The sequence below is a fragment of the Heptranchias perlo genome, chromosome 28 (assembly GCF_035084215.1).
Source record: "Heptranchias perlo isolate sHepPer1 chromosome 28, sHepPer1.hap1, whole genome shotgun sequence".
NCBI lineage: Eukaryota > Metazoa > Chordata > Chondrichthyes > Hexanchiformes > Hexanchidae > Heptranchias > Heptranchias perlo.
Genome location: NC_090352.1, coordinates 30,944,782 through 30,972,323, shown reverse-complemented (window position 1 = coordinate 30,972,323; position 27,542 = coordinate 30,944,782). Strand labels below are relative to the sequence as shown.

At 38.9% G+C, this 27,542-nt stretch overlaps 1 protein-coding gene across 2 annotated transcripts in view; it reads left to right on the top strand.

Annotated features, from left to right (window-relative positions):
* Nucleotides 1-27,542, top strand: part of akap10 (A kinase (PRKA) anchor protein 10) — a 73,513-nt gene that overhangs the window by 6,336 nt on the left and 39,635 nt on the right. For both annotated transcript variants that reach the window (XM_068008338.1, XM_068008339.1), the window contains exons 2-4: nucleotides 7,716-7,766; nucleotides 20,805-20,990; nucleotides 24,957-25,505. In XM_068008338.1, the coding sequence (XP_067864439.1) occupies nucleotides 7,716-7,766; nucleotides 20,805-20,990; nucleotides 24,957-25,505 (786 nt within the window). The remainder of the gene's footprint in view (nucleotides 1-7,715; nucleotides 7,767-20,804; nucleotides 20,991-24,956; nucleotides 25,506-27,542) is intronic.

Genomic DNA, 27,542 nt, shown 5'->3' with positions numbered 1-27,542 from the left:
TAAAAGCACAATTTTTACATAATAGATGGGATTGTATATATTTTAAATGATAGAGGATCACATTTTTTAGTTACTTTCTATTTTCTGATTTGCAAATTTTCTCTCACTGTCTACTTCAGAGGCAAGTTGTATGTGAGCTACCTGCCCTCAAGTCTCCACCATGTTGATCATGCTGCCAGGATATGTGTGAAAGTGCTATGTGATGGCTTGCATTTTTTTTTCTTCCTTTCATCTCTTTAGCTTCGTCCTTTGTGGCAAAGCAGTTGGTCTCTGCTTCATATGTCTCCGGAAGGCCAACCTGAGATTGGAAATTTGCTTTGTGGGCAGTCGTGGGCACAAAGCTGCATCCTAGCATTGTGTCACAATACATTCAGTTTAATGTATCGTGACACTGCATGGGGATTAAGATGTTTATATGGAAAATATGATTGACCTAGTTAGAGCTCTGCTGCTTTGAGGTAAAAGTTGTTTTTTGGGGGTGAAGAGCTAATCAAATTAGTAAACCTGCTGAGATTGCAGCAAACAAAAAAGCCAAAACCCCCAAATGTGCAGTAATGAAATTATTATTTTTAAAAAATGAACAGAAAACTTTGTTTCTAAACCTCCGTGGCCTCATAACATGCAAGTTCTTGAATGCCATTGCACAGCTATTTCCGAATACTTTTTACATCTGCTATAATTGGCAAATAATGACAAAAGCAGTTGGGGCAGATTCTGTTTTGGGAGTGACAGATTGTGATCCACTTTGAGCCCATCTAGCTCAGTCTTCCATAGAAACCAGGATTTCCCCCTCCCTCTTTTTCCTTCCCCATCAGAGCATGTAACTGTCTCTTGAATGATTCGAGTTTTTGTCTCCGCCAGCCTACCTATGACCATTCCAAGTATTATCAGTCTTTATGTGAAGAATTGCTTCCTAATCTAACCCTGATCTTGCCTTTTACCAGTTTTTACCTATGTCCCCTTGTCATTATTTAATTATTATAACAGTGCTCACGATTAACTATTTCTATTGCAATTAGTATCTTGTACTTTAATAAGGTCCCCATTCATCCGCCTCCTTTCAATGCTGAAGAGTCCAGGCCCAAGACTTATTCTTGTGCTGAAGTGTTTGACAAGTAAAGTGTCAGTGCAGCTAATGTCATGCATGTGTTTTCATGAAAGGAGCCCTGTTGCTGTCGAGTTGTCAGTGAGGTAAGCCCTCTATCTTTCAAATATTTACATTATGGGAAACCTAGGTTGAGTATTGCAGTAGTTAAGATGCTTACTTCACACAGTTGCAGCTATAACTTCAAGTTTCAGCTTACAGTAACACTAGGACCATGCAGGCACATATCCATAAGTTTTGCCAGTATCCAGTTGAATGTTGCTACTGCAGGGCATTATTCCTGTAAAGTAGTAGAACCTGATGCACTCCTTTTGGTACATTACTTGACATGCTCCCTAATGGTTGAGAAGAAGTAACATTAATGGCATAAATTGTTAAGGAGTCTGTTACGCAAGGATGCTTGAGGGAAAGTAAACACAATGTGAGTGGGAATGAAAATAAGGAAATGGAGAATTTGTGATATTTAGAACGGAATAATGCCGCAGGAGCTTTATCTAGTATTCCTTAATCAATACCAATGTACGAAAATGATCTATAGGAAAAGACCAGCTGGTCCATCAAGCCTGTCCCACATTCATGATGCCTGGAGCACTTCCTACCCCCCATCAGCCATGTAAGCTCCTGGCAGAGGCAAGAAACTAGAAAAGGAAACCCGGGGCCAATAAGGGAAAAAACATTCTGGAAAGTTCCTCTCCGAACCCCTCGGGCGATTGAAACAGCTCCAGGACTCCAACAATGAATTAAAGCAATGAGTAGATCCAAAGCACATATGCAGATCATCTTAAATTGGATGCTGTGAAGTTGGGTGGGGGGGCGGTGGGGGATCACATAGGATGCTGGACTCCAGGAGGCAATTGCATTTGGGGCTTCAATTTACACCAGAAGTAATTGTTGCCATCAAAGCAGGAATAGAAACAGGATCGAGGATATCAAAAACAAAGATTCAGCTTGAAGCCGACGACAATCAGAGGCTAGTTCCTCAAACAGGTATCTATGGGAAGATCGGACAGAGAGATTTGCATCTTCAAGTACTCCAGAAATACTTATCCCCGGACAATATTAGAAATTGGATTGATGGGGACTGAAACCAGGGAATAAATGATGCTTAAATATGAGTTATTTGTGAGGTCAGATGGAGGATCTGCTAAGCAGACTAATTAAAATTTTCATGGAGGCAACTTGGGAGAGGTAAGAAAGACAGTTGCAGAGGATAAATGGTGAAAAACTGCTGTATTAAGAGGAGGCTTGGTGGTGAGGAGGAAGAGTTGGTGGGTAAGAAACTCGAGACAAATAAGGTGCTAGGACAAGCTTAGGAACAAAAGCAATTGGAAAAGAAAGCAAAAGAGCATGATTTGAGTTGGGAAAGAAAGGAAGACATACATAAAACTGACTTAGTGTATATAATACAAATACTTTCTTAATATATTTGTTCCAGAGTTTGAACCAGAATAATTTTTTATCCCTTCATATTATTTATTTTTTATTGTCTCCATTTTTTTTTTAATGATCATGTATGGCATTATTCTTTCATAGGGGTATCATTATGTACACAATTTAAAAGCCATGGGTGAATTTTTGCCCTCTTCAAATGTTAATGTGGGGGAATGGAAGGTGAACTCTCAGGTGAGGTTTAGCTTGGGTTAGGTGCAGAACTAAACTTCCTGTAAGCAGCTCCCCCACCCTAAGCCGAATTGTGCCAGTCTGAATTTTTCGATTATTCAAAACGGGAGAGAAGATTTTCTTGGTGCAGTATATTTAGTGAAATTATGGTGTAAAGTTTCCTTACAAACCAAACAATTTTAAATTTAATATGGTGACCTTTCTTAATTTTATTCAGTCATGCCAAGTTTTTAAAAGAAAGCAATATTTGAATGTAAAGGGCTGCAGCAAGCCATTGTTGAATCAACATATCAGTTTGTGCTGTGGTGTTTACAAGAAAATAGAAGTCCTGCTAATGGTCATCTTGGATTTATCCCTTCACGGACAGTTTGATAAGGTATGATTTTGATGGTGAAAGTCACAGAAAATTTGGTGTTTACCTGCCATGTTTGAGTTACTGTGTTTACAACAATGTGAAAGTGCACGTGTCAGTTGTAAATTTCATCCAATTAATTGCACCCAATTGTGAAAGATTGCAAGGTTTACATTGATAATCTGCATGGGTTGAAAGCTACTGTATGTTATTATTACAAAACTATTGTTGCAAGAAATTTTGTTTGAAAGGAAGTGAAACTATGGTAGGAAGTCAAAGAAAATTTAGTAGTAAAAGTTGGCGTTATGAGTTCGAGTAGTGGTATATTGTACCATGGGCATTAAGGATTTAGTTTGCTTCTATGATTTTCTCGCATGGTTAGTTTGCAGCTTCAGCAGGACAATCTAGGTTGAGACATCGAGAGGTAGGGTCATTTCATGGAGGAGGTGCAATCTTAATATATTACGGAGTTGAGGTTCTAGGCCACTGGATTAGTCATGATTGTGCAACAAGCCACATTTCAGAACTGGAGTATAAAATGGCAACAATAATAAAATTCCTTTTTGAATGTATGTTAAGCATAAGTACAGTTTTTTCCAGGACTTATCCCATGGCTGTTGTGAATTACCTGAGAATTTATACTGTGCAGTTGCTTAGCCTGCCATGCAAAGTTCCTTTATAAATTCCCAAAATGTATTGGGTTTTGGAGATGCTACATTGGAGCTCGTACAGTATATTCGAAGATGTTAAGTGGAACCATTTAAAAGTAAAGTCGGGGTTCAAATCAAATTGCAATGCATGCCCTCCACTGGGGACCCAACATCTAACCTTGGTTTTCATCCATCAAACGGACATAATGTGAAATGAAAGGCCTTGCACCCCCTGCAGATATGAACTTCTAGTTAAAAGATCTACCAGTTACTTGATATGGAGATGCCGGTGATGGACTGGGGTTGATAATGTTGGCTGACTGCTATGCCTGGCACTACAGCTTCTTTAGCGAAAGGAAGAGAAAGTATTTGTGACCTTTCTGTTTCCTCCTTCCTCAAGAAAAATGTAACCTCATTTAAAGTTGCATTGCTGAATGAAGTATTTTGTCTGGTTTGCAGCATATGGGATTTGATGACTTGACACCAGTGTATTGCTAATTGTGAAACTTGGTAAAATAATTTTAAATATAGACTAGGGGGAAAAAAAAGTTTCACGAAGTTCATGTTGCAATAGTTATCAGCATCTGCAGTATGAAATTTCTTGCAGAGGCCAGCAGTTTTTGGAACACATTCATTCTTCTTGATCCAGGAACAGTGCCAACCAGAACTTGGCCTTGTGGTGACATTGCCCCTTTTTTGAAAAATAAGTGATTTTCTTTCAGGGGATGTATTTATCTATTCAGTGCGACGAGGGATGTTGTTGCTGTGGAGTTGGGCACGTTTTCAACTACACCTGCTGAATAAATGTGTAGGTGCTTTCAACTCGATGGAGTGCCATTGACAGCGGATGCATGGAGTCCCTGCCGCTGGAATCACTTGTAAATGATCTGACCGCCGCTGATCCAATGGTTTCACAATTTAGACGTTTGTTGGTCTGGCGATCTTCCATTGGTTTGATTGCGTTTAATGAGCCAGAAAAAGGAGGTACTGAGCTGATAACGTGCATCTGCTTGATTGTGTCAGATCTTTTGGGGATTAATGCCATTGACTCAGTAGATACCAGCGAAATCCATTTCTTTAGGTAGGTCATGGAGTCTTTGGTGGCAACAATGCTGCCTTGTTTATTTACTGTACTGTCACCAAAATCGGGGTTGTCATTAGCATAGTGCAATAAAGCAAATGGATGTTAATAAGACTGCTGATTTCTGCCAAATAATGGCAGAGATGAAAAACAATATTCTAATCCACTGAGCCAGTCAGTTCCCCTGATACCACCTCTATAAGGAACCAAAACAAACAGACAGTGATGTCTGTCAACTGGATTTGTGATTGGTTTAATATGTATGATGGAAAGGGCTACATTAAAGGTATAATAATGCTTTGTACTAGATACTGAAACCTTCTGACGGTACTTTGAGTATCAGCCACTGATGCAGTAGAAGTGCTGGGTAGGGGAGAACTGTATGCCCAATGCTTTTAAATGATTCTTCAGTTCTGTGCTTTCCTTCATTCCAGTGGGAATTGAGTGGAGAGCATAAGGATGAGATCTATGAGCCCTGCAGCTACAAGTTATAGACCAGAAAATTAATTCCTGAATTTCATTTTGGGGAGAAACATCCTGGTAGTATTTTTTTTGAATAGTTTTTGTTTCATTGAAACAAAATGGGATGTACGCGGTATTACAAATTTTGCACCCTATCTCTAAAATTATGACTCTTTGTGTTGATTTCAAAGAACGGGTACATGTTGCATTGTTTGTTGACATTTTGTACAAACCACTAAATCTGTCTCATCCGTGAAACCGGTTTGACAGCTCATGGTTTAAGCTCTGAAGTATTACCAGTCAGATTATATTTTATGGTTTTGACATTTACCACATAGTGCAACATATCATTATGGATATATGATTATGAATGTTGCAGATGTAGAAGTGTGTAATTACCTACAGTGCTAAGTGGGATGATTGTGCGTGCAGAATATCGCAATTATGTAAAAACCTTGATATTTTTACAATGAATTGTTTGCCTTCCTCGCCTTTCTCTAACTGGTAGAGCTTGAACTCGAGTATGTAACTCGATGCAGAAACAGCAGTTTACAAAGGCTGCTGGTTTTCAGTTTTAAAAAAAGTGCACTAGTCTGGCAAAATAGAAATTAGAAGTTCTTTTAAACATGCTGGATTTAGAAATGAAGTGTGGCTCTGCATGGAAGTACAATGCCATGAGCACTCTATTTGCAATAGTATTATGTTTGTTGGTCTGCCAAACCAGTAGTACTTGCACTATCACTGGTCTATCCCTCAAATTACTGGTCCTGATTTGGGAGACCAATGTTCAATTAGAGTCATGCCACTGAGGCACTTTGTGAACTTCTGTAATTGTCGTGGAAAATGGATTAGGTGCTAGTCATTAAGCCATTTTACACATGCAAAGATTATGCGAAAAAAAAAGTTACAGAAATGGTCATGATTATTGATGTGTAAAATGATAACTTTTTGTGTTTACTTAAATGGTCAAAACTTTAGGTCATGGCATCCTGAGTTTTCCCACTGGTCAAGTAGTAGAAGGTGCAGCTTTGTGATGTATTCGGCAATCAAAGCAAGTGAAATCCATGCTTTTCTTAGTCTGTGGTTGACTTGATAAACAATGAGATTGGCGTGTGCCCCTTCTTGAGACATCGCTATGTGGGAGGCATGACTCGCATAAAAAGAACCTCACCCAGCGATCATCTTCAACTCTTTGCCTCTCCACCATGCTATTTGCTAGTTTAAATTTGTAAACATCTGTTGTGTAGCTTCACTTAAAAGTAGATTCTGGTATTTAGGATAGTTTGTACAGTGCAGTTTAGAAAAAAAAATTGTGAGGTTGGTGGGGGGTGGACGACTTCATTAGAATAATTAGTTACTGATGAACCCAGGTAAAATCTTGACCACATTGATTGGAAAAGGATGTGGATTATCTTGGTAATAGAATATTGTCTGCTGATCAAACAGTTAACCTTCTTAAAAGTAGTATTGCTTCCTGGTCAAATTGTGTACTCTGCTGTTGAGACCGTACTGAATGAACTGCAGGTCTTTCACATTACATTTTTGTATCAAGAATGCATCCCTTGATTAATTGATAAAGGCCAATAATGTCATCCATTTCGGCCAGTGTTACCTCAAACAGCAACCAGATCAAAAATACCATTCTTTGTACTCTAATGTGCATATGCTGACTGGTTTGATGAGTTGAGTAACGAGTGTAATTTTATTGTCAATTACATATCAGACAAGGGATAATTAATTACAAATTTGCAATTCAGTTCTGATAAACCCTTGAAGCTCAATTTTGGTTTTTAAGAACATTATTAGAATTCTGATTGCCAATTACAACTGTAAACTTTTTGCTGACTATTTCTTATTTGTAATTTATAGTGCATGTTTCTTTTTAAATTTAGCTTGCTTTAGTGTTGTATCCCCGCACGGTGAGTGTGCTGGACTTGGACACTGTAGGTGAAATGGTAACAAAAATAATAAATAGGACAGATGGCATCAAGTGACCAGTATTATGAGTTTATTTTTCTGCCTATCAGGTAGTTTACTAGGAAACAAGCTATACAGTGTAGAATAATAGAGTGACTGTTGCTATAATTTAAATGAGGGATTCAAATGACATCCTAAGCAGCAACGGTCAAACACAACTGTCTTCTGAATATGATTTGAACCCTAGGGTTAAGATTGCAATTTAAAAAAAAAATTAGGACATGTTTCCCCTCCTGACCCTTCAATTTCCCCTCCTTTTATATCTGCTATTATTGGAAAGGAAAGGAGCTTTTTGTCAGTTAGCCGTCTATGCTGTTCTCTTGCTGGCCATGAGGAGGCACACTAATATTTCCCCATGTCTTGAGTGTACGCATGTACGAAGATAAACTTTCATGACAATAACAATAGACATACTGAACCTCCTGATGGACATCCAATTAATTGATAATATGTTTGTGTTTTGAACAGGTAAAGCCAAAGGAGAAAAAGAAAAACCCACAGAGCCACAAACCAATAAAGGTAATTTTTTAAACAAAAGATTAAATCCAATGTGTGTGTGCACTGGATTGTTGGTGAGAACTGGAGCAGTACTCTGTTTACCACAAAATTAGGCTGCATTAATAACTCAGGAACACCAAATTTGCTTGAATTTCATTTTTGCCCATGATTATAGCAGACATTCAGAATGAGATTGCTATGTTAGGAGATGTTAATGTTCAGTAATACTGGGATTACTTGTCCATTAGTTTCTTGAATCGTTATCTTCCAACATGTGATGTCTTGCTGTAGCGGATACCGCATGCACAACTCAATGGTATTGAATGATAACCTTATTGGATGTGCCTTATTGGAATTTAGCCAGCATTAGCATTATCAAGAATGAAGAGGTGTGGCACCCTAATTTTCAGTAAACTCTTTGAAATGTGTATTTAGTATTCTTACCTCTTCTGTTACTTGTAAAAGCAAAACACTGGGGATATTTGGCAAGAGTTGTGTAGCTGAAATATCATGTAGTAACAACTGATCTTGTCATTGCTGATGGTAAGTTGGAGGATAGGCAGTGGAGTTGTTTAACTTGGCCTTTACTTTTAAGACCATCAACTGTGCTGTTTTTTCAGAAGTAATATAAATAGGTGCATCCTGATGTCAGCTGGAGTCTTAGTTGTTACTGATGGAAGTTAAAATTGTTCTGTAGTAATTTGTTATTTTATGAATATATTTTAGATGCAAACATGATGGAGATTTATTGGGGTCAGTTGGAGGCTAATTGCGCTTCGGGATATCCAGAGGTCAATTAGATGACCTCTCTGATACAGGAGAAGCTTGTCCGTAGATTGGCAATTGTTGGCTTTTTAAAAGAATAGCTTTTTCTAAGTGTGGTACAGAATTTTTTTTTCCTCCTGTTTCTTGCGTTTGTGTCTGTGTCTTGTTTTTGTACTTCCTTGTCTTTTGGTTTTGTGCTGGCAGCGTGCAACAGTGTTTGCATCAGTGACCACTGTAACTTGGTGGTGGGGGGATAGGGGAGCAGTAACTCAACATGGAGAATTGTGCTGTCATTTTTTAGCATTATTCACTGGCATTGAAGAAATTATAACAGCACTTTATATTTCAGTAGATGTTCTAACGTACAGAGAGAGAAGTCTGAGTGCTTTATAGGGCGGTGGATATCGAGTGGACACCGAGCAGGAGACAGAGTGTAGAAAAAAGTCAAAGCGCTGTCAAAAAGGAGGGTCTTTAGGAGGTTTTTGAAGGCTGGGGCAAAGTGGATGCCAATGAAGGAGTGGGGAATGAGAAGTGGATAGTACGGAAAGGGACGTGTAGTTGCAGAAGATCGCCAAGGTAGGGAGGGCAAAGCAATATAGGAATTTGAAGGTAAGGATGAAGATATTTGATTTTTCTGGATGTAATGCAGTGCAGCTCAATGTAATGTACTGATTGTGCTGGAAGTATACAGTAGAAAATGATTGTATGTTGGAGCAGTAAGTGGCTGAGAATCTAGGCCAGTGTTACTTTAAGTAGTTTTTATTAAATTCTTAATACACATTAAAATCCCAGTATGTTTTTATTACAAATACAAGTATTCATGATTTGAAATACCTCAATCTTTGGAATACATGAATGTAAATAGTCTACAAATATTTGATGTTTATTGTACAATAATTTAGATTCCTGATATGACACCTCGCCAGCTAACAAACATTTAGCTTTTTTTTGAGGGAATGATCAGCAAGGAACAAAGGAACGGGAGGAGGCCATTCAGCCCCTTGAGCCTGTTCCACTCTCAAAAATGATCCAGAACTTGCTGATAACCGTCTGGATCACCCAACCTTGACCAACCTGCAATAAAATCGAACCCATTGGAAGGTATTTCAGTCTACTCCAAAGAAGAATAGATGCTCTTCTGAAGCTGTGGAGTTGGCAAGGGAGGTGGGAAGGGAATGGAAGTAGAAGAGACATTCAACTGCAACCATGGCACCTTGAGCATTTTTATATTGAAAATCGTTTAATGTTGTCAAGAGGTTTTTCAGTTTTACTAATTGTTTTTCTGTCTGTCATTTTACTTATTTTTAATTGATTGCTTCATAGTGAATTGAAAAAGGATCAACTAATCTACTGGATGTACTTCCTGAAGGACTTTTAAAAATGTAATTGGTTTGGGTGTTTGCTCTCTGATAATATTATTTGAATTGCAATTTCGGATAGTCATACCTAGGCTTGCTGGAATGTTTGAGCCATGTTTGAGGTCAAACCAATAACAAAGAAACAAAAAGCTTACATTTACATGACACGCTATCATGTTTCTCAAATATCAGCGCTCACAATTCAGTTTTCTCAGTGTAGTGGTTATTGTTATGTTGGCAAAAGTGCAAGACGAGTGGATTTCCAATAAGAGCGTTTTTGTTAAAATGATATAAGAAGCTCCAACTTCCCAAAGGCAGAGCAACCGAAGAAATATCTTGTATGTTAAAACCAATCAGTAAATAAATGTTGGAATCAATATCTTACTGCGTTTAAATGGAGACTCAGAGCACTCTGCTACTCTCCATTTTTTTTCTAGGACTCCATAAGTGTAGCACCTTGCCTTCCTCATTATTCTTGCCCTCCTGCAATCTACGGGGCTTTAAAATGCAAGTTTAGTATCACCCAGTGACTATTTCCTGATATATTTTGTCTTCTCTCCTAATTTTTCAGCTTTTCTTGTATCATGCACGATGCGCTGTGGCTGTTACCTATTTCTCCTGCAGAGACTCCAATTCAGGTCTTTTTTATTTCAAAGTTTTATTTTTGAAATGCTTTCCTAGCTGGTTCCAGCACTTTCACCTTTCACAAGTTGCAACTCCTCTGGAATGGCATTGCTTACCTGCTCGGACCCTGCACCTCAATTACAATGGCCCATGCCAGGTTCCATTGGCTCCCTGCGCCCCTATGAATCAATTTCATCATGCTTATCTGTCAAATGCTTCCATGGTCTTGCCTCGCCCTATTTCAGGGACCTGCTTCAGCCTTGTGTCTCTGGAAGCGATTCTGGAATTTACACTCACGTGTTTCAGTCATAGCACAGGGACTAACGCTTAAAAAGCTTGAATTAAATATAGCCTGTAATCCACGAATAAAGATGTTCTGTTTGCAGTGAGATTTGCTTGTGTTCTCATGGTGTTAGGCTGCTTATTTTTTAATGATTTCCTCAAGCAACTCCTATCGAAATTTTTTTAAGTAGTTTTTGTGATTAGTCATTTTAGTTATTCAGGTGTGTGTTTTAAAATATTTAATACTTATTACACAAATTTGAATGTATTATCTAAAAATCTTGGCAAATAATTGCACGTGTGACTTTTCTGTGAAATAGAATAATTATAAATCTTCGGCGCAGTGATTCTAGTGTTTAGCAAATTATTCGGGTGTCTTTTATGCCTTCAAAGCTTTCAATACAGTTTGACCAAAGTGAATGAAAAGGTTAACATTTCAGCATTGTGCACCACTCCACATTTGATTTGACTTAATGTTTTTCTTTGGTGATGGTGGCACTAATGACTCATTGCTTTGATGAGAGCAAAGATTATATCTTAACGTTAAAAGTTTTTTTTTAAAGCAGTGACTCGAAAATAGGGTAAGAACATTTCTCTCACATTAGGGAGCTTAAAATAGAATTCCAGACTCTGAACTAGATTTTTAAGTGTTGTTGGCTTCCAGATGAGCTGCTTGATAAATTGTTCTCACCCCACTGTTACATAACTGCCAGTCACTGAGCAGCATTACTCATGCACTGTTGTCACCAGAATTTCAGTAAAGTGCAGTGATGAAGAGTGATATTTTTATGCAGTTGTATTGTAGCCATTTTCTTCCATTATGATTATAATAAAATGTAATGGTGGACATGTGAAACTATCAGATTTGTCTACTTGAACTAGAAAAGTCACCCGGGTTATACATAAGAAGTAATGGTTTTGTCCTTCAGAACTTGAGTTGTGTCTGGAGAGAGTATTTTGAGATGCATAACACTAGGGTGAAGTGCTCGTGATTACAGTTCCATCACTGGTGGTGATAATGATGAACAGTTTGAGGTGATAAATTAAGGTTAAAGAATGAAAGATCTTACATTTCTATAGCACCTATCATGTTATCAGGACATCCCAAAGCACCTCACAGCTAATAAATTACTTTTGAAGTGCAGTCACTGTGATGTAGGCAAATGTGGCAGATAATTTGCACGTGGCAAATAATTTGCACATAGCAGAGTCCCATCAACAGCAAATGAGGTAAATGACCAGTAACTTTATTCTATTGGTATTGGTTGGTGGATAAATGTTAACCAGAACAGTGGGAGAACTCATTTTCTCTTAGAGTAGTGCCATGGAATCTTTTACAAGTGGACAGGGCTTCAATTTCACATCTCATCTGAAAGACATCACCTCTGACAATGGAGCACTCCCTCTGTACTGCACTAAAATGTCAGCCTAGATTGTCTACTCTAGTCTTGGATTGGGGGTTAAATTCACAACCTTCTGACCCAGGCAAAAAGCATATCTCAAATTAAAGCATATATTGGCTTCAATGTGATTTCCCCTAACTCCTTCATGTCCAACAATCTTACAATAGTGTGTTGCTAGCAAATGCAAGCAAAGTGTGATTTCATTTTTGTAACGTATGCAAAGGCACCAGCCAATTTGCATACAATAAGGTCCCACAATGAGATAAATAACTAAATGGTGTTGGTTAAGGAATATATAGTGGCTAGGACACTTGAAGAGCTCCCTGGGATCTTTTAAGTCTTCTTCAGCAGGTGGATGTCTCATTTGAAAGACAGCATCTCTGATATTGCAGCACTCCCTCAGTACTACAGTGAAGTACCAGATATGTGGGATTAAAACCCACAACCTTCTGACTGAGGTGAACATGCTACTACTGAGCCAAGGCTGACACTAAAGTGGAAATCATAGCAGCAGTAAGGAACTAACTGGGAGATAGGGAATTATAAATATGTTTTAAATTTAAGGAATAACTAAAAATATTACTTTAAGAAAATCCCAAATTCTGATCTCTAAATAATCTGTATAGGGTGGTTTGCACGAGAAGTTGTACTGCTGGGAACTTTTTAAACTTTGCTTCACACTGGCCTGAGTTGTAGTATAGCAGGTGTGAAGCTGAAATGGTGAGACAACCTTCCGGGGTTAGGCTCCTGCATCTTGCTTTTAAGTGCACTTCAGGTGACTTAATGCCTCAATAATACAGCACCATTTGTATTGATGTGAAAATGAAACTGCTCCATGTCAACGTGAACATCATAATATAAATTGCTTGCCAGTGATGAAAAAGATGACAGACGTGCCATTAAAAAGACTATGCTTTAATCAATGAGGACTTCAACACAATATTCTACACTGTGCGTTGCTAAAGTTACAATTAAACATCAAAAAAGGGAGTTCTCGATATTCCACAAAAGTATTTTAAATACTGAAAATATATTTTAATGGCTTATTTTGTCTAAAGCCAAAATTCTTTCCCTATAAATGCTAATTCCTGTTCACTGAAGTAAGCAATTAAATCCCAAACATCTTGTGCACCTTTTGTAAGTGTCAACCTTGGCTCAGTGGAAGCACTCTTGCTTCTGAGTTAGAAGGCCATGGGTTCAAGTCCCATCCAGAGACTTGAGCACATAATTTAGACTGGCACTTCAGTGCAGTACTGAGGTAGTGCTGCACTGTCGGAGGAACCGTCCTTCAGATGAGACGTTATACCAAGGCCCTGTCTGTCCTCTTAGGTGGATATCAAAGATCCCACAATACCATTCCAAGAAGAGCAGGAGAGTTGTCGGTATCCTGGTCAACAGTTATCCTTCAACCAGCACCGAAAGCAGATTATCTGGTCATTTACTTCATTGCTGTTTGTGTGACTTTGCTGTGTGCAAATTGACTGCCAAGTTACCTACATTACAACGGTGACTACATTTCAAAAGTATTTAATTGGCTGTGAAGCGCTTTGGGAGGCCGTGAAAGGCATTATATAGCTGCAAGTTTGTTGTTCTTACTAATTTTAAGAAACAATTTAGTTTGATCCATATTTCAATACAATGAAGTTTTGTTTGATAGACTGGAATTGGTGCACCATGAAAATAAATTGTTTGATTGAATTGAGCAAACTTTCCAGTTTAATGTTTGAAACAAAATAGATTTAAACCTCAGGTGTTGATGGGGTTAGTTATTTTGCTAAGTTACATGATTTCAAGGAAAATAATTGAGGTTCAGTGCATTTGAAAAACATGGAATGATGTATCACATCTTGCTGTTGTGTGATCGTTAGCATATTCAAATTATGGCATTATTGCATCTTGCTGCAGCATCTATTCTGATAACTTGAGTGAATTGAACAATGAAGATGTGATTATGCTTTTTTTTAAAAGAGAGTAGAAAATTATGTGCTTTTTCCAAGTTAGTGAAATGATGCTTCTTTTCCAAAATGCTTATCGAACCTGTGTTGGAGTATTCCCACCTGTAAGTTTCAGAAGCTCACATTGTTTTAAATAGAAATTCACAGCTAGGTTTGGCTACACTGAATTGGAAGGAATTGGATTTTTACACGTAGATAAAACCATTTGACAAGAAGTGATGCCGGAGCCGTTCATCCCCACTAACTTGGCTGCTGCACAGTAAATTTATACTTGTCAAATGTCGTGAAGTGCTGTCAACATTTCACAGACATAAACTGTAGGTGCTGTGAACACGATGAAACATCACCTGCTCACTTTAATTAAAGAAAATTACACTGCCTGTTTAATTAGCAAGAATTTCTCTAAATCAGTAACTTTCCAATTGCTTTGAATTAAACATCTGACTTGGGACAATGGCTAAATCTGGTGGTAATGAGATGCTTTGGTAATGTGCATAAAGGGAAGCTTTTAAGTAGGCATTTGGAAGGATTGCTGCTATTTGTTATGGTTGGGGATATGGAATATTTTTTGAGTATATTACTAAGAATCAGCAGTCATCAGCTTTAAGAAACTGTGTTTATTCAGAGCAGAAGCTGTGTCCTTGGTACTAGCATTCACTTTCCTGGCTAGGAAACAAAACTATTTGCCTGCTTCTATTCTCTCGTTCCTTGCACGTGCTTTTTCTTTATTTGAAATTTGTAGTGCACCAGGTTCCCAACATGATTTTCCAGGCTGTCTGGGAATCTGCTGAATAAAGGTGAGGTGCTTCCATGCAAGTGGGAGGAGAGAATTGGTGAGGGGGATAATAATCTGCCTGTATCACTCAACACTTTCTAGCTAGGTTCAAGACTGGATTGATGATGATCCGTGAACACATCATCTGCTCACCCTCTGGTGACGAGGTGGAATAAAAATACTCTTCCTCTTCCTCCTCCCATCACCAAAAAAAACCTACAATAACTTGCAATGTATACAGACACCAGCAGGTGTGGTGCTTTGAATTTATATGCTTAGCGAGGAGAGAATGCATCCAGCGTCAACATCAGTATAATTCCAAGTCGGGTGTAGCATGAAGAAATTTCTCAGCCCAGTTATTCGCCCTCTAATGAATCAGCATGATATTTCCATTTTGAATACTCGTCCTTTTTTTTTATTCGTTCATGGGATATGGGCATCGCTGGCAAGGCCAGCATTTATTGCCCATCTCTAATTGTCCTTGAGAAGGTGGTGGTGAACCACTGCAGTCTGTGTGGTGAAGGTTCTCCCACAGTGCTGTTAGGTAGGGAGTTCCAGGATTTTGACCCAGCGACGATGAAGGAACAGCGATATTTCCAAGTCAGGATGGTGTGTGACTTGGAGGGGAAGGTGGTGTTGTTCCCAAGTGCCTGCTGCCCTTGTCCTTCATGAATCTCCCAATTCGTACAATTTTTTATGCTGTGGGCCCATGTCCACTACAACTACATGAAAGAACTCAAAATTCACATAGAACCCTTGGAACCAGCAGACAATCAGTGGATTTTATCGCTTTAGTCTGGAATGGTTTTCACTCTGTGGGTCCCACAAGTAAAAGAATAGTGCCCTAAACCAGTGGTGTCCAACTGCAGGCTGTGGGCCGCCTGTGGTTCCTAAGTCCTGGCAATCCATATGAAGCCAGGGCATCTCAGTCACTCATTTAAGCACCTTGGCAAGTTTTACTACGTTAAAGGTGCTATATAAATGGAAGTTGTTGATTATTTATTACTGATTGATTGTATTTATCACTTTTACGTTTGTTCTTTTTAAACTTTATGGGCTTCGGGGTTTGGCTTTTGCCTCATTGGTGGATGAATCCTAAAACAGAACACGAAGAACTTCAGCTGCCTAGGCCCCACACTCTAATTCCCTCTCTTAAATCCCCCTGCGTCTCCACCTCCTTCTTCTCCTTTAAGACCCTTCTTAAAATCCATCTCTTTGACCAAGATTTTGCTCACTCTTCCTAACATCTGCTTCTTGGCTCAGCTTCAATTTTGTTCTTCCTTATGCCTCTGTGAAATGTGTTAAGATGCTTTTCTACATTAAAGGCACCATATAAATAGGACACTAATAAAAATGACAGTGCAGGGTTTAAAAAATTAAAAATGGAAATTGGGGAGCTGGGGATGGAAGGGGAAAGCAGTGAGGAGCTCTTACAGGATCAGTTAATGTCAGCAATGCTGTTGAAAATTTGAAATTTTTGAGGCAATAGAACTTCAGCGGGAAGTGCCGCCAATATTAACATTTTGATTGAATTTGGGGCATAAGGAAGTTTTTGTATATGGAGCATATTCTGTGATTTCAGTGTTCTAGTCATCAAGCACACTGAAATCTTTACTTCTGTACTTGATTCCTAACATGTCTGTGTTTTCATTTGACATAATTATGTAATACCAAATACCTATATATTGAGTTATATCCAAACTACAGCACAGAAACAGGCCATTCGGCTCAACTGGTCTATGCTCCACACGAACCTCCTCCCTCCCTATTTTATCTAACTCTATCAGGACACCCTTCTAATCCCTTTCCCCCTAATGTGCTTATCCAGCTTCCCCTTAAATGCATCTGTGCTATTTGCCTCAACTACTTCTTGTGGTAGCATGTTCCACATTCTTACCACTCCTTGGATAAAGAAGTTTCTCCTGCGTTCCCTATTGGATTTAGTAGTGACTATCTTGTATTTATGACCTCTAGTTTTGGACTCCCCCACAAGTGGAAACATTTTCTCTACATCTACCCTATCATTATCTTTTCTAGAAAAAAGAGCCCCAGCCTGTTCAGCCTTTCCTGATAAGGATATCCTCTCAGTTCAGGTATCATCCTTGTGTACCATCTTTTTTGTACCCTCGCCAATGCCTTTATAATATGGAGACCAGAACTGTTCACAATACTCTCGTGTGGTCTAACCAAGGTTCTATACAAGTTTAACATAACCTCTTTGCTTTTCAATTCTGTCCCTCTAGAAATGAACCCTAGTGCTTGATTTGCCATTTTAATGGCCTTATTAACCAGCGTCGCTACTTTTCGTGATTTGTGTATCTGTACCCCCTAGATCCCTTTGCTCCTTTATCCCGTTTAGACTCTTCCTATTCAAGCAGTATGTGGCCTCCTTATTCTACCAAACAAAATGCGCCACTTCACACGTAGCTTTATAACTTGGTCATTTATCATTGAGCTCTTTTTAATGTGTTAACATTTTTATTTAACTTTGAATACAAATCCTCATCAGACATCAATTTAAATAATTCCAGTATTAAGATCTGTATTTCCTTCAATTATCAGCCTACAGTAATCTATCCACAATTTTTAAATAACAGGCTACCATTCCCTTTATATTAACGTTATTTTCCTGTGGCAGGAGTTATAACAGTAATTACTAACATTACAAAAATGAAGGCATTGTTCACTGGAATACTCAGATAACATTAAAAAACATAAAGCATTCATTCTACTGAATGACGTAGATCTTGGCATTTAACAAGGCTTCACACGTGCACCAGTACATTGGCAGTGGCCGATTCCTGTATACTAATGATGAAGATGAACTGTATTATGTGGCCGTGGGTGTTCCCTACTTCTAGGAGCTTATATTGATAAAGTTATTCGACTGTGGTCCCAAATAATGTTCTAAGTCATAACAATTTTTTTTAACTCCCTTATAATTCACGTATTAATTTGTTATTTTGTGTAATTTGTCACTTTTAGTGATGACTATCTCCATTTGTAATTCAGTAGCAGGATCATTGTTGAGGCGGACACCATTGAAACCAAAAGGATTTGTCACTGTGCACACACGGTGCAATATTTTCAGTAACTTAATAGTGAAAGGTAAATGGATTGTTTAAGATTAATGATTCAATGTTTATAAGTATACAGTTGGTTGCCATGGAGGATAGTTGTGTTGATTGGAAGATAAGGCTGTAAGTTCATTTTTCCCATGTCTTTTCCTGTTTGGACTGAAATAAAATGAACATGTATGAAATTATGGTAGTGTTGGGCAGCTCTAATTCTGTGCAGTGCACAATGACAGCTTTGTTAATGCTGCCCATAACTTTCTACATTTTAAAATTTAAAAAGAACTTGCAGAATAGCTAAGTTATTAGTAAACATATACTTTCACTGCCACTGTGAGAGTAGACTGGCGGCCAACATAAAAGGGAATCCAAGTCTTCTACAGGCATGTAAACGGGTTGTAAGAGGAGGGGTGGGGCCGATTAGGGATCATAAAGGAGATCTACTCATGGAGACAGAGGGCCTGGCCGAGGTACTAGATGAGTACTTTGCATCTGTCTTTACCAAGGAAGGAGATGCTGCCAGAGTCTCAGTAAAGGACAATATAGTTGAGATACTGGATGGGCTAAAAATTGATAAAGAAGAGGTACTAGAAAGGCTAGCTGTACTTAAAGTAGATAAGTCACCCGGTCCGGATGGGATGCATCCTAGGTTGCTGAGGGAAGTAAGGGTGGAAATTGCGGAGGTACTGGCCATAATCTTCCAATCATCCTTAGATACGAGGGTGGTGCCAGAGGACTGGAGAATTGCAAATGTTACACCCTTCTTCAATAAAGGGTGTAAGGATAAACCCAGCAACTATAGGCCAGTCAGTTTAACCTCGGTGGTGGGGAAACTTTTAGAAACAATACTGCGATAGAATTAACAGTCACTTGGACGAGTGTGGATTGATTAGGGAAAGCCAGCACGGATTTGTCAAAGGCAAATCGTGTTTAACTATCCTGATAGTTTTTTGAAGAGGTAATAGAGAGGGTAGATGAAGGCAATGCAGTTGATGTGGTGTATATGGACTTTAAAAAGGTGTTTGATAAAGTGCCGCATGGTAGGCTTGTCGTCAAGATTGTGGCCCATGGAATAAAGGGGGGCAGTAGCAACATGGATACAGAATTGACTAAGTGACAGGAAACAGAGAGTAGAGGTGAACAGTTGTTTTTCGGACTGGAGGGAGGTGTACAGTGGTGTTCCCCAGGGGTCGGTGCTGGGACCACTGCTTTTCTTGATATATGTTAATGACTTGGACTTGGGTGTACAGGGCACAATTTCAAAATTTGCAGGTGACACAAAACTTGGAGGTGTAGTGAACAGCGAGGAGGATAGTGATAGACTGCAAGAGGATATAGACAGGCTGGTGGCATGGGTGGACATGTGGCAGATGAAATTTAAGTCAGAAAAATGTGAAGAGCAAGGAGAGGCAACATAAACTAGAGGGCACAACTCTGAGGGGTACAAGAACAGAGATCTGGGGGTACATGTGCACAAATCGTTGAAGGTGGCAGGGCAGGTTGAGAAAGTGGTTAGAAAAGCATACGGGATCCTGGCTTTATAAATAGAGGCATCGAGTACAAAAGTAAGGAAGTCATGATGAACCTTTATGAAACACTGGTTTGCCCACAACTGGAGTATTGCATCCAGTTCTGGGCACCGCACTTTAGGAAAGGTGTGAAGGCCTTGGAGAAGGTGCAGAAGAGATTTACTAGAATGATTCCAGGGATGAGGGACTTTAGTTACATGGATAGACTGGAAAGGCTGGGCTTGTTCTCCTTGGAACAGAGAAGGTTGCGAGGAGATTTGATAGAGGTATTCACAATCATGAAGGGTCCAGACAGAGTAGATAGAGAGAAACTGTTCCCGTTGGTGGAAGAGTCAAGAACCAGAGGACATAGATTTAAGATGATTGGCAAAAGAACCAAAGGTGACATGAGGAAAAACTTTTTTACACGGCGAGTGGTTATGACCTGGAATGCGCTGCCCGAGGGGATAGTGGAGGCAGATTCAATCATGGTCTTCAAAAGGGAACAGGATAAGTACTTGAAAGGAAAAAAATTTGCAAGGCTACGTGGATAGAGCGGGGGAGTGGGACTAGCTGGATTGCTCTTGCATAGAGCTAGCGCGGACTCGATGGGCCGAATGGTCTCCTTCCACACTGTAACCTTTCTATGATTCTACTTTGGCTCCTTCCCCACTGAACTGCAGATACCATCTCCTAATGGAAAGAATACACCTGGCTGACTTAAGTTTTTGTGTCCCTCATACATAATTAAGGAATATTTATATGTCTACATGCAATCAAATTAGAATACATGTAATTGGGCAACAAAAAAGATTATTTTAATTAATTGACATTAAATATTTGACCACGTAATGAGACGTTAACCCTGTCATGGGTTGTTAAGATTTTGGTTAGTGTGTCCTGCCACAGTTAACCTCTTTTGGTATTTTGCAGTTTTTTCCTACTGGAAATATGATGTGCATTTAATATTTTTTAAAATTAATTTGTGTTAGTGAAAGTCTTATGCTGGGGAACTTGGCTCCATTAGGAACTGGGCAGAGACTGTCAACACTCACTCCACTTAGGATTCTTGATATGATCTCAGAAAAGAGCTTACATTTTCTCTCTCCAATTGTTTTCAAAAGTATAAAAATTTTGCAAGGCGTGGAAACAAGACAACAAGGCCCTGGTAGTAATGTGCTCTCTGTCCATCACTAGTCATATTTTAAATGGATCTCAAAGTAATTTTACCAGTAATTAATTACAATTATTGTTCATTTTAGGTTTTTGCAAAGTAATTGACTGTTTCATTCTCAATGCTTTCTCTTTTGTACAGTCCCAACCCCCAGTCCTGTTGCGTCCCCATCACCAAGCAGGAACTATGCACTTCTGGAAGCTGCAGGACCGAGCAATATGGCAATCAATGCCATCTCTGCCAACATGGACTCCTTTGCACGTGGCAGGACAGCAGTTCTCAAGAAACAGCCGATTCATATGGAAGCTGTTCATTTTGGAGACTTGGGTAAAGTTCTAATTTGTTCATTTATGTATGCAATATGCAGCAAAATAATAATCGACCATAGAGATCCTCAGATAAGGCTAGAGAGTTGACATGCGACTGACTGAAGTTACGGTGCCATTATCGTACTATTGGGTGTTATGATTGTTAAAGCTGAAATGAATTACTGTCCCGACATTGTGAAAGTTATAAACATTCAATAAAATTATTTAGCAATTGGGCATGTACAGTAGAAATGTTAGGAAAACACTCACCAGATGCTAGGAAGTTAAATTTTAAAATAATCCAGGTTTGATTTTTATAGTTGCTAAACTGAGCATGCTGTTTAATATGAGATAAGGATTAAATATTGAAGGCACTATGTAGAACCAGGGAAAATGCCATCAGCCTTTGAAAGCATTTAGAACCCCTTTTTGAAGCGGCTGTTAATGTCCTTTTTATATTAATAGATCTGCTGCATCTGTGTTGGGTGATTGCACAACTAACTATCCCATTGTAACTTTAGTGAGTATGTTTACAAGTGGTAAGGTGTTGCCACCTTGATTTTATTAGTGTAAAATCACGATGGTGCGTAGTCATCCTCCAGCCTTATAGACTTTCTATCGTATCAACATTGAGCAGACATCTGTTGTAAGCCTTCACCCGTTCATGTTCATATCCAGTTTGGTATATGTGACAGCATAAATCTATACACTTCAACCTCCTTATGACAAACTCTATTATCACAAACCTTCTGTTGTAACTGCTTTTTTCCCTTGTGATGAGCTTCAAAACTTGAAGTAAATCTTCCTCAAAGCTTCTGAGTGTGCGGTGAGTATTGACTGGATCAATTTGCATGCACTGCTACCTTCTCTGTTATGTGTAATGAAATATTATATTTGTGTGACATGCATTTAAGTAACAATTATTATTTTGGGCGGGAGGAACACATTAATCAGATTAAGATCGATGTTGAACTACACACAACAGCCAGAAGATTCCTGTGGCTGTAATAGCTTTTCATTATACACAGAACAATGCATCAGTGGAATTGCCATTTTCCCTCAACGTTAAAGGAATACTCCAGGTTTTGGCTCTGTAATGTCTTTGCCATTTTAGCAGCAGTTTTCCTTAATTGATTAGTGGTGACGTCCAGATCAGAATTATTTTTTGATTCTTTCTAGCTTATATAAAGACCTGTGATTACCCTAAAGTTCTTTAAGAGGACATTGAAAGCAGAGTTACTTTCTGTGATGTTGCACATGATTGGCACCAGATTGGAATTCCATAAGACAACAACAACTACTTGCATTTATAAAGCGCCTTTAACGTAGTAAAATGTCCCAAGGAGTTATTTGGGATGCTGTGTATCTTAGTGTGAAGAGCTTGTACTTAGTGTTTAGAGTATGTTGAGACATCTTAATAGAGGCAATGTTTGGTAGGTTGGTGCATTGGAGTCCAGGATTTCAGCTTGACGTCGTAAATGATGGCTGTTTAAAAGGACCAGGTGAATGAGAGTTGAGGGCTGGTTGAGAGAAGTGGTGGGGAGCAGGAAACATTTCAGATATGGATGTGACCGACGGAATAATGGGATGGTGTGAAAATTGAGGGTGGGAGATGGGAGAACATGGAACAAAGTGATGGTGAAGAAACTGGGGCTGTGGTCTGAATTAGTTTGGGTGGTTTGTGGTCAGTGTCCCAGCTACATAGCCAATCAAAATCTTTCTGTTAATCTTTTGCTGCATCCTCTGTCTCTACAGCGCTCTCTAATTTAGTGTTGTCAGAATATTTGATGGCGTAACGTTTTGGTTTCAACGTGCAGGTCATTTAATGTAGACTAGAAACAACAGGGGTCCAAGCATCCTAAAATTGCTTGAGCATCTCATTGGATTCTTTTGCCACAGCCAAATTTATTTTGTGCTGAGAATTTGCTGATTGATCCAGTTTCACTGAGTTAATATTCGTGGTTCCTGAAATATTTCAGCTTCTAAAGATGAGGCAGGACTTTTTCGTAAAGCTTCTACAATGTTGTCTATAAACTTATTAATGCTGAATGTTTGTAAATAGAATTCGGGGAAATAAAGAACCAAATACTATTTTTTTTGTTCACAGTATTGTTTGAATAAAATAAAAATTGTAGTGTACGATCTAATTGCTGAAATAGTATTTGGTGCTCAGAGTTGATTTTAAAGTTATGCAACTGGAATAGAGTATCACACAGGTCATTTGAAGATCGTGAAAGTTGTTAGGGGCATAAAGGGGCAAATGGAAATATTAACTGCTTCTTAAAAACAATTATTTTAATTTCTAATATCATATGCAGGTCAATTTTAAAATGATTCAATTACCTTATACTTTGTAGCTATAATAGCTTCCAGAAATTACTGGCTTGGTTTTCATATGCGTTACTGAAAATTCAGCTAAATCTAGTTTAAGCAACGTGAAGGGTGTAAGCCAAGTGAGAAATATTCATTCTGGATGAAGAGTTTTATTATTGAGAAAAATGAGATTTGAGGCTTTAAATACAGAAGCATAATGTACTGTAGCTGACCTTTTAAGGAAATCCAGGCAACGGACAGTATATTGAATTGCACGACATCACTGCACATGTTGCAGAGCACAAGGAGCCACGGCCACTAGATGGTTATTGTGCAGCATCTATTGGAGTAACTTATGTCTTTTTCTCTGTAGTTATGCCACCTCAGCAGGGTAAGTCATGTTCAGAATGTGAACAAAAATAATCCAAAGCAGCAAATGAGTTAATTATAAAGAAACTAGCTATAAAGTACAGAATTCATCATGTGGATTTCTTGAAGGCTAGACTGCTATTTAGAATAAGTCTAAGAAACATAATATCAAATATTCCCATGGCTACCTTCAAGAAATAATATTTAATACGTACTGAATTATACAGCAGAACGTGGTGGGTCCAGCCTTTTGGGGACCATGGAAATGATTGCAGGAGGGGTGTGCTGAATAATGTATATTCTAATGTTAAATTGATATCCTGGAGTTTTGTTTTTATTACCCTTGGGAATTCAAGAGCAATTTCAGAGTTTTTTGGGGGGTATATCTGCCTTTCTCAGAAGATTAAACAATTTGCTGAAAGTTCATGGCATTTCAAGTTATGCATATTTATTTGGAAGGAGTTTCATGATGGGCCAAATGACTTTGTCTTATTTCATATCTTTACACCTTTGTATCCCACGTTATATATAATTTTTGATGCTCAAGTGCCTTGGCAGTGTAACAGTACATCTAGAGTTAACTTACAGCATTTTCCCCCCATTTGTGCTACATTCCCTGAATTTCTAAAAGACATGCTTCATACTTCATTGCAACCAGCTGTTTGTATAACTGATGTATGTGTACCTTTTACAACAGGAGGTGTATGTAGACAGCTGTCTGAAGTGAAGTATGTCATGAGTTTCCTAGAAGGTCAGACATTGAAGAATTACTGAATAAAAGTTGCTGTCTGGACGTTCAATAATGGATTCACCACATTGGTGCATTGGGCGATGTCACCTCCATTTTGGCAGCTCTCCCAAGGGCTCAGCTGAGTTGGGAAATGTGCACCACATCCTACCATTCCATGCACAGCAACTACCAGTGCATGATACAACAACACACCGTGCTAACTGAGCCATTCTGCAAGTACTTCATTTAAAAAATAAAAGTAGGCTCTTCTCCTAAAAATATAATTGGTTTATTCCACTCTGGACAGCACTAGCTTTTCTGTTCCATATCCAACATTAATTGATTGGAACCATTTCACACTAAAGTGAGTGTTAATTTTTCAACAAATATGAAAATTATTTGGTAAGTCCAATATTGACTACTAATAGAATTAGAATCCAGATGATGTGTTGGAACAGATGTTATTGCCCCTGGAGTGTGCTCTGGTTTGACACAGAATCTTCTGGTGCAAATATATTATTGTACTGAATGAAAAGAATCCATCCTGTTTTTCATGTGTTTGTTTTTAAATAGGTCATTCTTGCCTGAATTACAAAGCTGAAGAGACTAACTCCAGGCTCTCAAAGACTCTTGAACAAGTCTTGCAGGACAGCACTGCCCTCCCGTATATCATCCAGTTCATGGAGATGCAAGGAGTTGGACATTTAGTTAAATTCTGGTTGGAAGCAGAAAGTTTCCGCTCAATGAGCTGGTCCCGCATCAGAGCCCACAGCCTGAACACAGTAAAACATAGCTCTTTAGCAGAACCTGCCTCCCCTGCAAACAGACATTGTGATGCTGATGTGCCGGTATCGCTTGACTCTAGTACGTCTCCTGGCCTGGAGGCAAAGGGCAATCAGGTTTCTAGTGGTGCAGACCCCACAAGCCTGGACTGTGTAGGTAGAACTAAAACATCTCCAAACCACTCATTAAACCAGGGTGGCAGTGATCTGAATGTATTGCATGTTGAGACATCAAGAACCATTCAGACGGAGGCTGCAAGTCAAGAATCTTTCAAACCTGCATCCAAAGGCAATCCGCACCCAACAGGGATGAAAGGCCTGTCAGTCAAACTAATGAAAAGTAAGTGCTCTGACCTCATTTTCCTTCAAATATAATTGCTTGATCCCATTTTCTCTTCTGTGATGTGTTCATCTGTGATATTAGAATTCACTTTGTTGGTGGCATTGCGAGGCTCCCGAAATCATTGCTGGCTAGTTATAATTAAGTAGGATGGACAAACGGTGATTAACTTCCAAAGTAAAATGCCCTCTCCCAATAGCTTAGTGAGTTGATCCACAAGCAGCCGAGCCAGATAAAACAGGATGTCCCAGCTTTCATCCCTAGTCTGTGCTGAGGTAGCTGCTCTGTTGAGTTTGTGGGGTTGACTGTAGGAGCTGCAGTTGGCTTCAACACTCCTGCGTTAATGGGAGGAAAACCAGTCAGGGATCCTTTGCTGTTGCTATCTAGTGACCCCCACTGGAAGTTTGTAAGTGTTGGTTAGGGACAGGACTGAGGTCAGCTTTGATTCTGGGAAATTCCTCTCCGACCCTCAAAGATAATCAAAACAAGTTCCAGGAGACCACAGTGACCGTGCGGCACATCACCCAACATCCCACCTACCATTTGTTCAGAATTTCTATAACGATCCTTTTTAGAAATGTGCCTATAACTAAAGTCAAACTAATGGGACTGTAATTATTGTGGACATTGATTCTGAGTGGTCTGCACTGCGACATATTTTTGTATTAAGTGGAATATTGTGTTATATTGGAATATTTGACATCCCAACAGGAAGGACTTCAACTTTCTAGATTTTTAAAACTTGGTTCAGGAGGAAAGCAATGAGAAAAAGTGATAATTTTTAAAGCTGGTCCTTTTTGAGGGGTGCAGCAAGGCTGGGGCTGTGCAGTTCAATTTTAAAATGGCATTCAGATTTACCTACTGATAATTTTCAATGTCAGTGGTATACAATTCATCATGTTGCTTACAATTTCTTTCTTTACAAAGTAAAATGGATATTTTGAAATTAACTGTCACTTTATAGTGGAGTATGGTACAATTCTATCTCTTAAAATGAGCTGCAGTTTGAGGCTCCAAGATTTCATCTTCCTTAAGGAGAACTCTGCTGCAAATGGAAAGTGGTGAATGTATGTTTGTAACAATCTGTATGTGTTGACTTGGATCAGTTCAAACCGTCCAGATTACTTTACAAAGAATGAAGTATAATTCTGGTACAATGCTGTATAAGCAACTTGATGGCATTCACCACTGAATCAGAAGGTGGTGTTTCAGTCTTGACAGCGGGATTTGTGCACGGATTCTGGACTGACTCTCCACTGCAGTACTGGGAGAGTGCTGCATTGTCGGTGGTACTGTCCTTTTGGATGAGACATTAAACCATAGTCCAATCTGCCTGTTCAAATGGATGCTAAAGATTCCATGACACTGTGAAGAAGAGCAAGAAGTTCTCATGGGTGTCCCGGCCAACATTGCTCCCTCAAACAAGACTATTAAAAGAGCGAGAAGTTCTTCCAATGATTTACCAGCATTCTTTCCTCAACCAGCACCACTGCAAACAGATTAACTGATCATTCATTTTATTACTGGTTGTGGGAAGTTGCTGGCACAGAGTCACTGATGCATTTGTCTTTTTACAAGTCACTGCAGTTTGTAAGTTTTTTTCGTGAAGTGGTTTGAGACAATTCATGAATATGATGTGGTGCTCTAAGTACAAATATTTTGTCATTTTGTGATTTTTGTTCAGTTTGCTTTAGTTTATTTGCTGGTGATCTAATTGTACAAGTGCTGAACTCCCTCCTCACCCTCCAAACAGTAAGTTTTGGTAAAAAGACAATTAAATATTAGAGGGCACAGTTTGAGTGAGAAACCTATATAAGTTATGTGGTCACTCTTCAATCGTGACCTAAACATTGTATTCAAAAGTTCAAATTATCGAATAAATACAGCACAATTTTCAAACAAAGTAAATCCCTAAACTGCGCAGGTTCTTAAAATCTGGCAGCTGACAAGTTCTGTACTTGAATTCAGTGTTTGGATTTCTGAATCTACATTTAAATATTTCCCTTTTTTTCAATTGAATTATTCCGCTGCATGGTG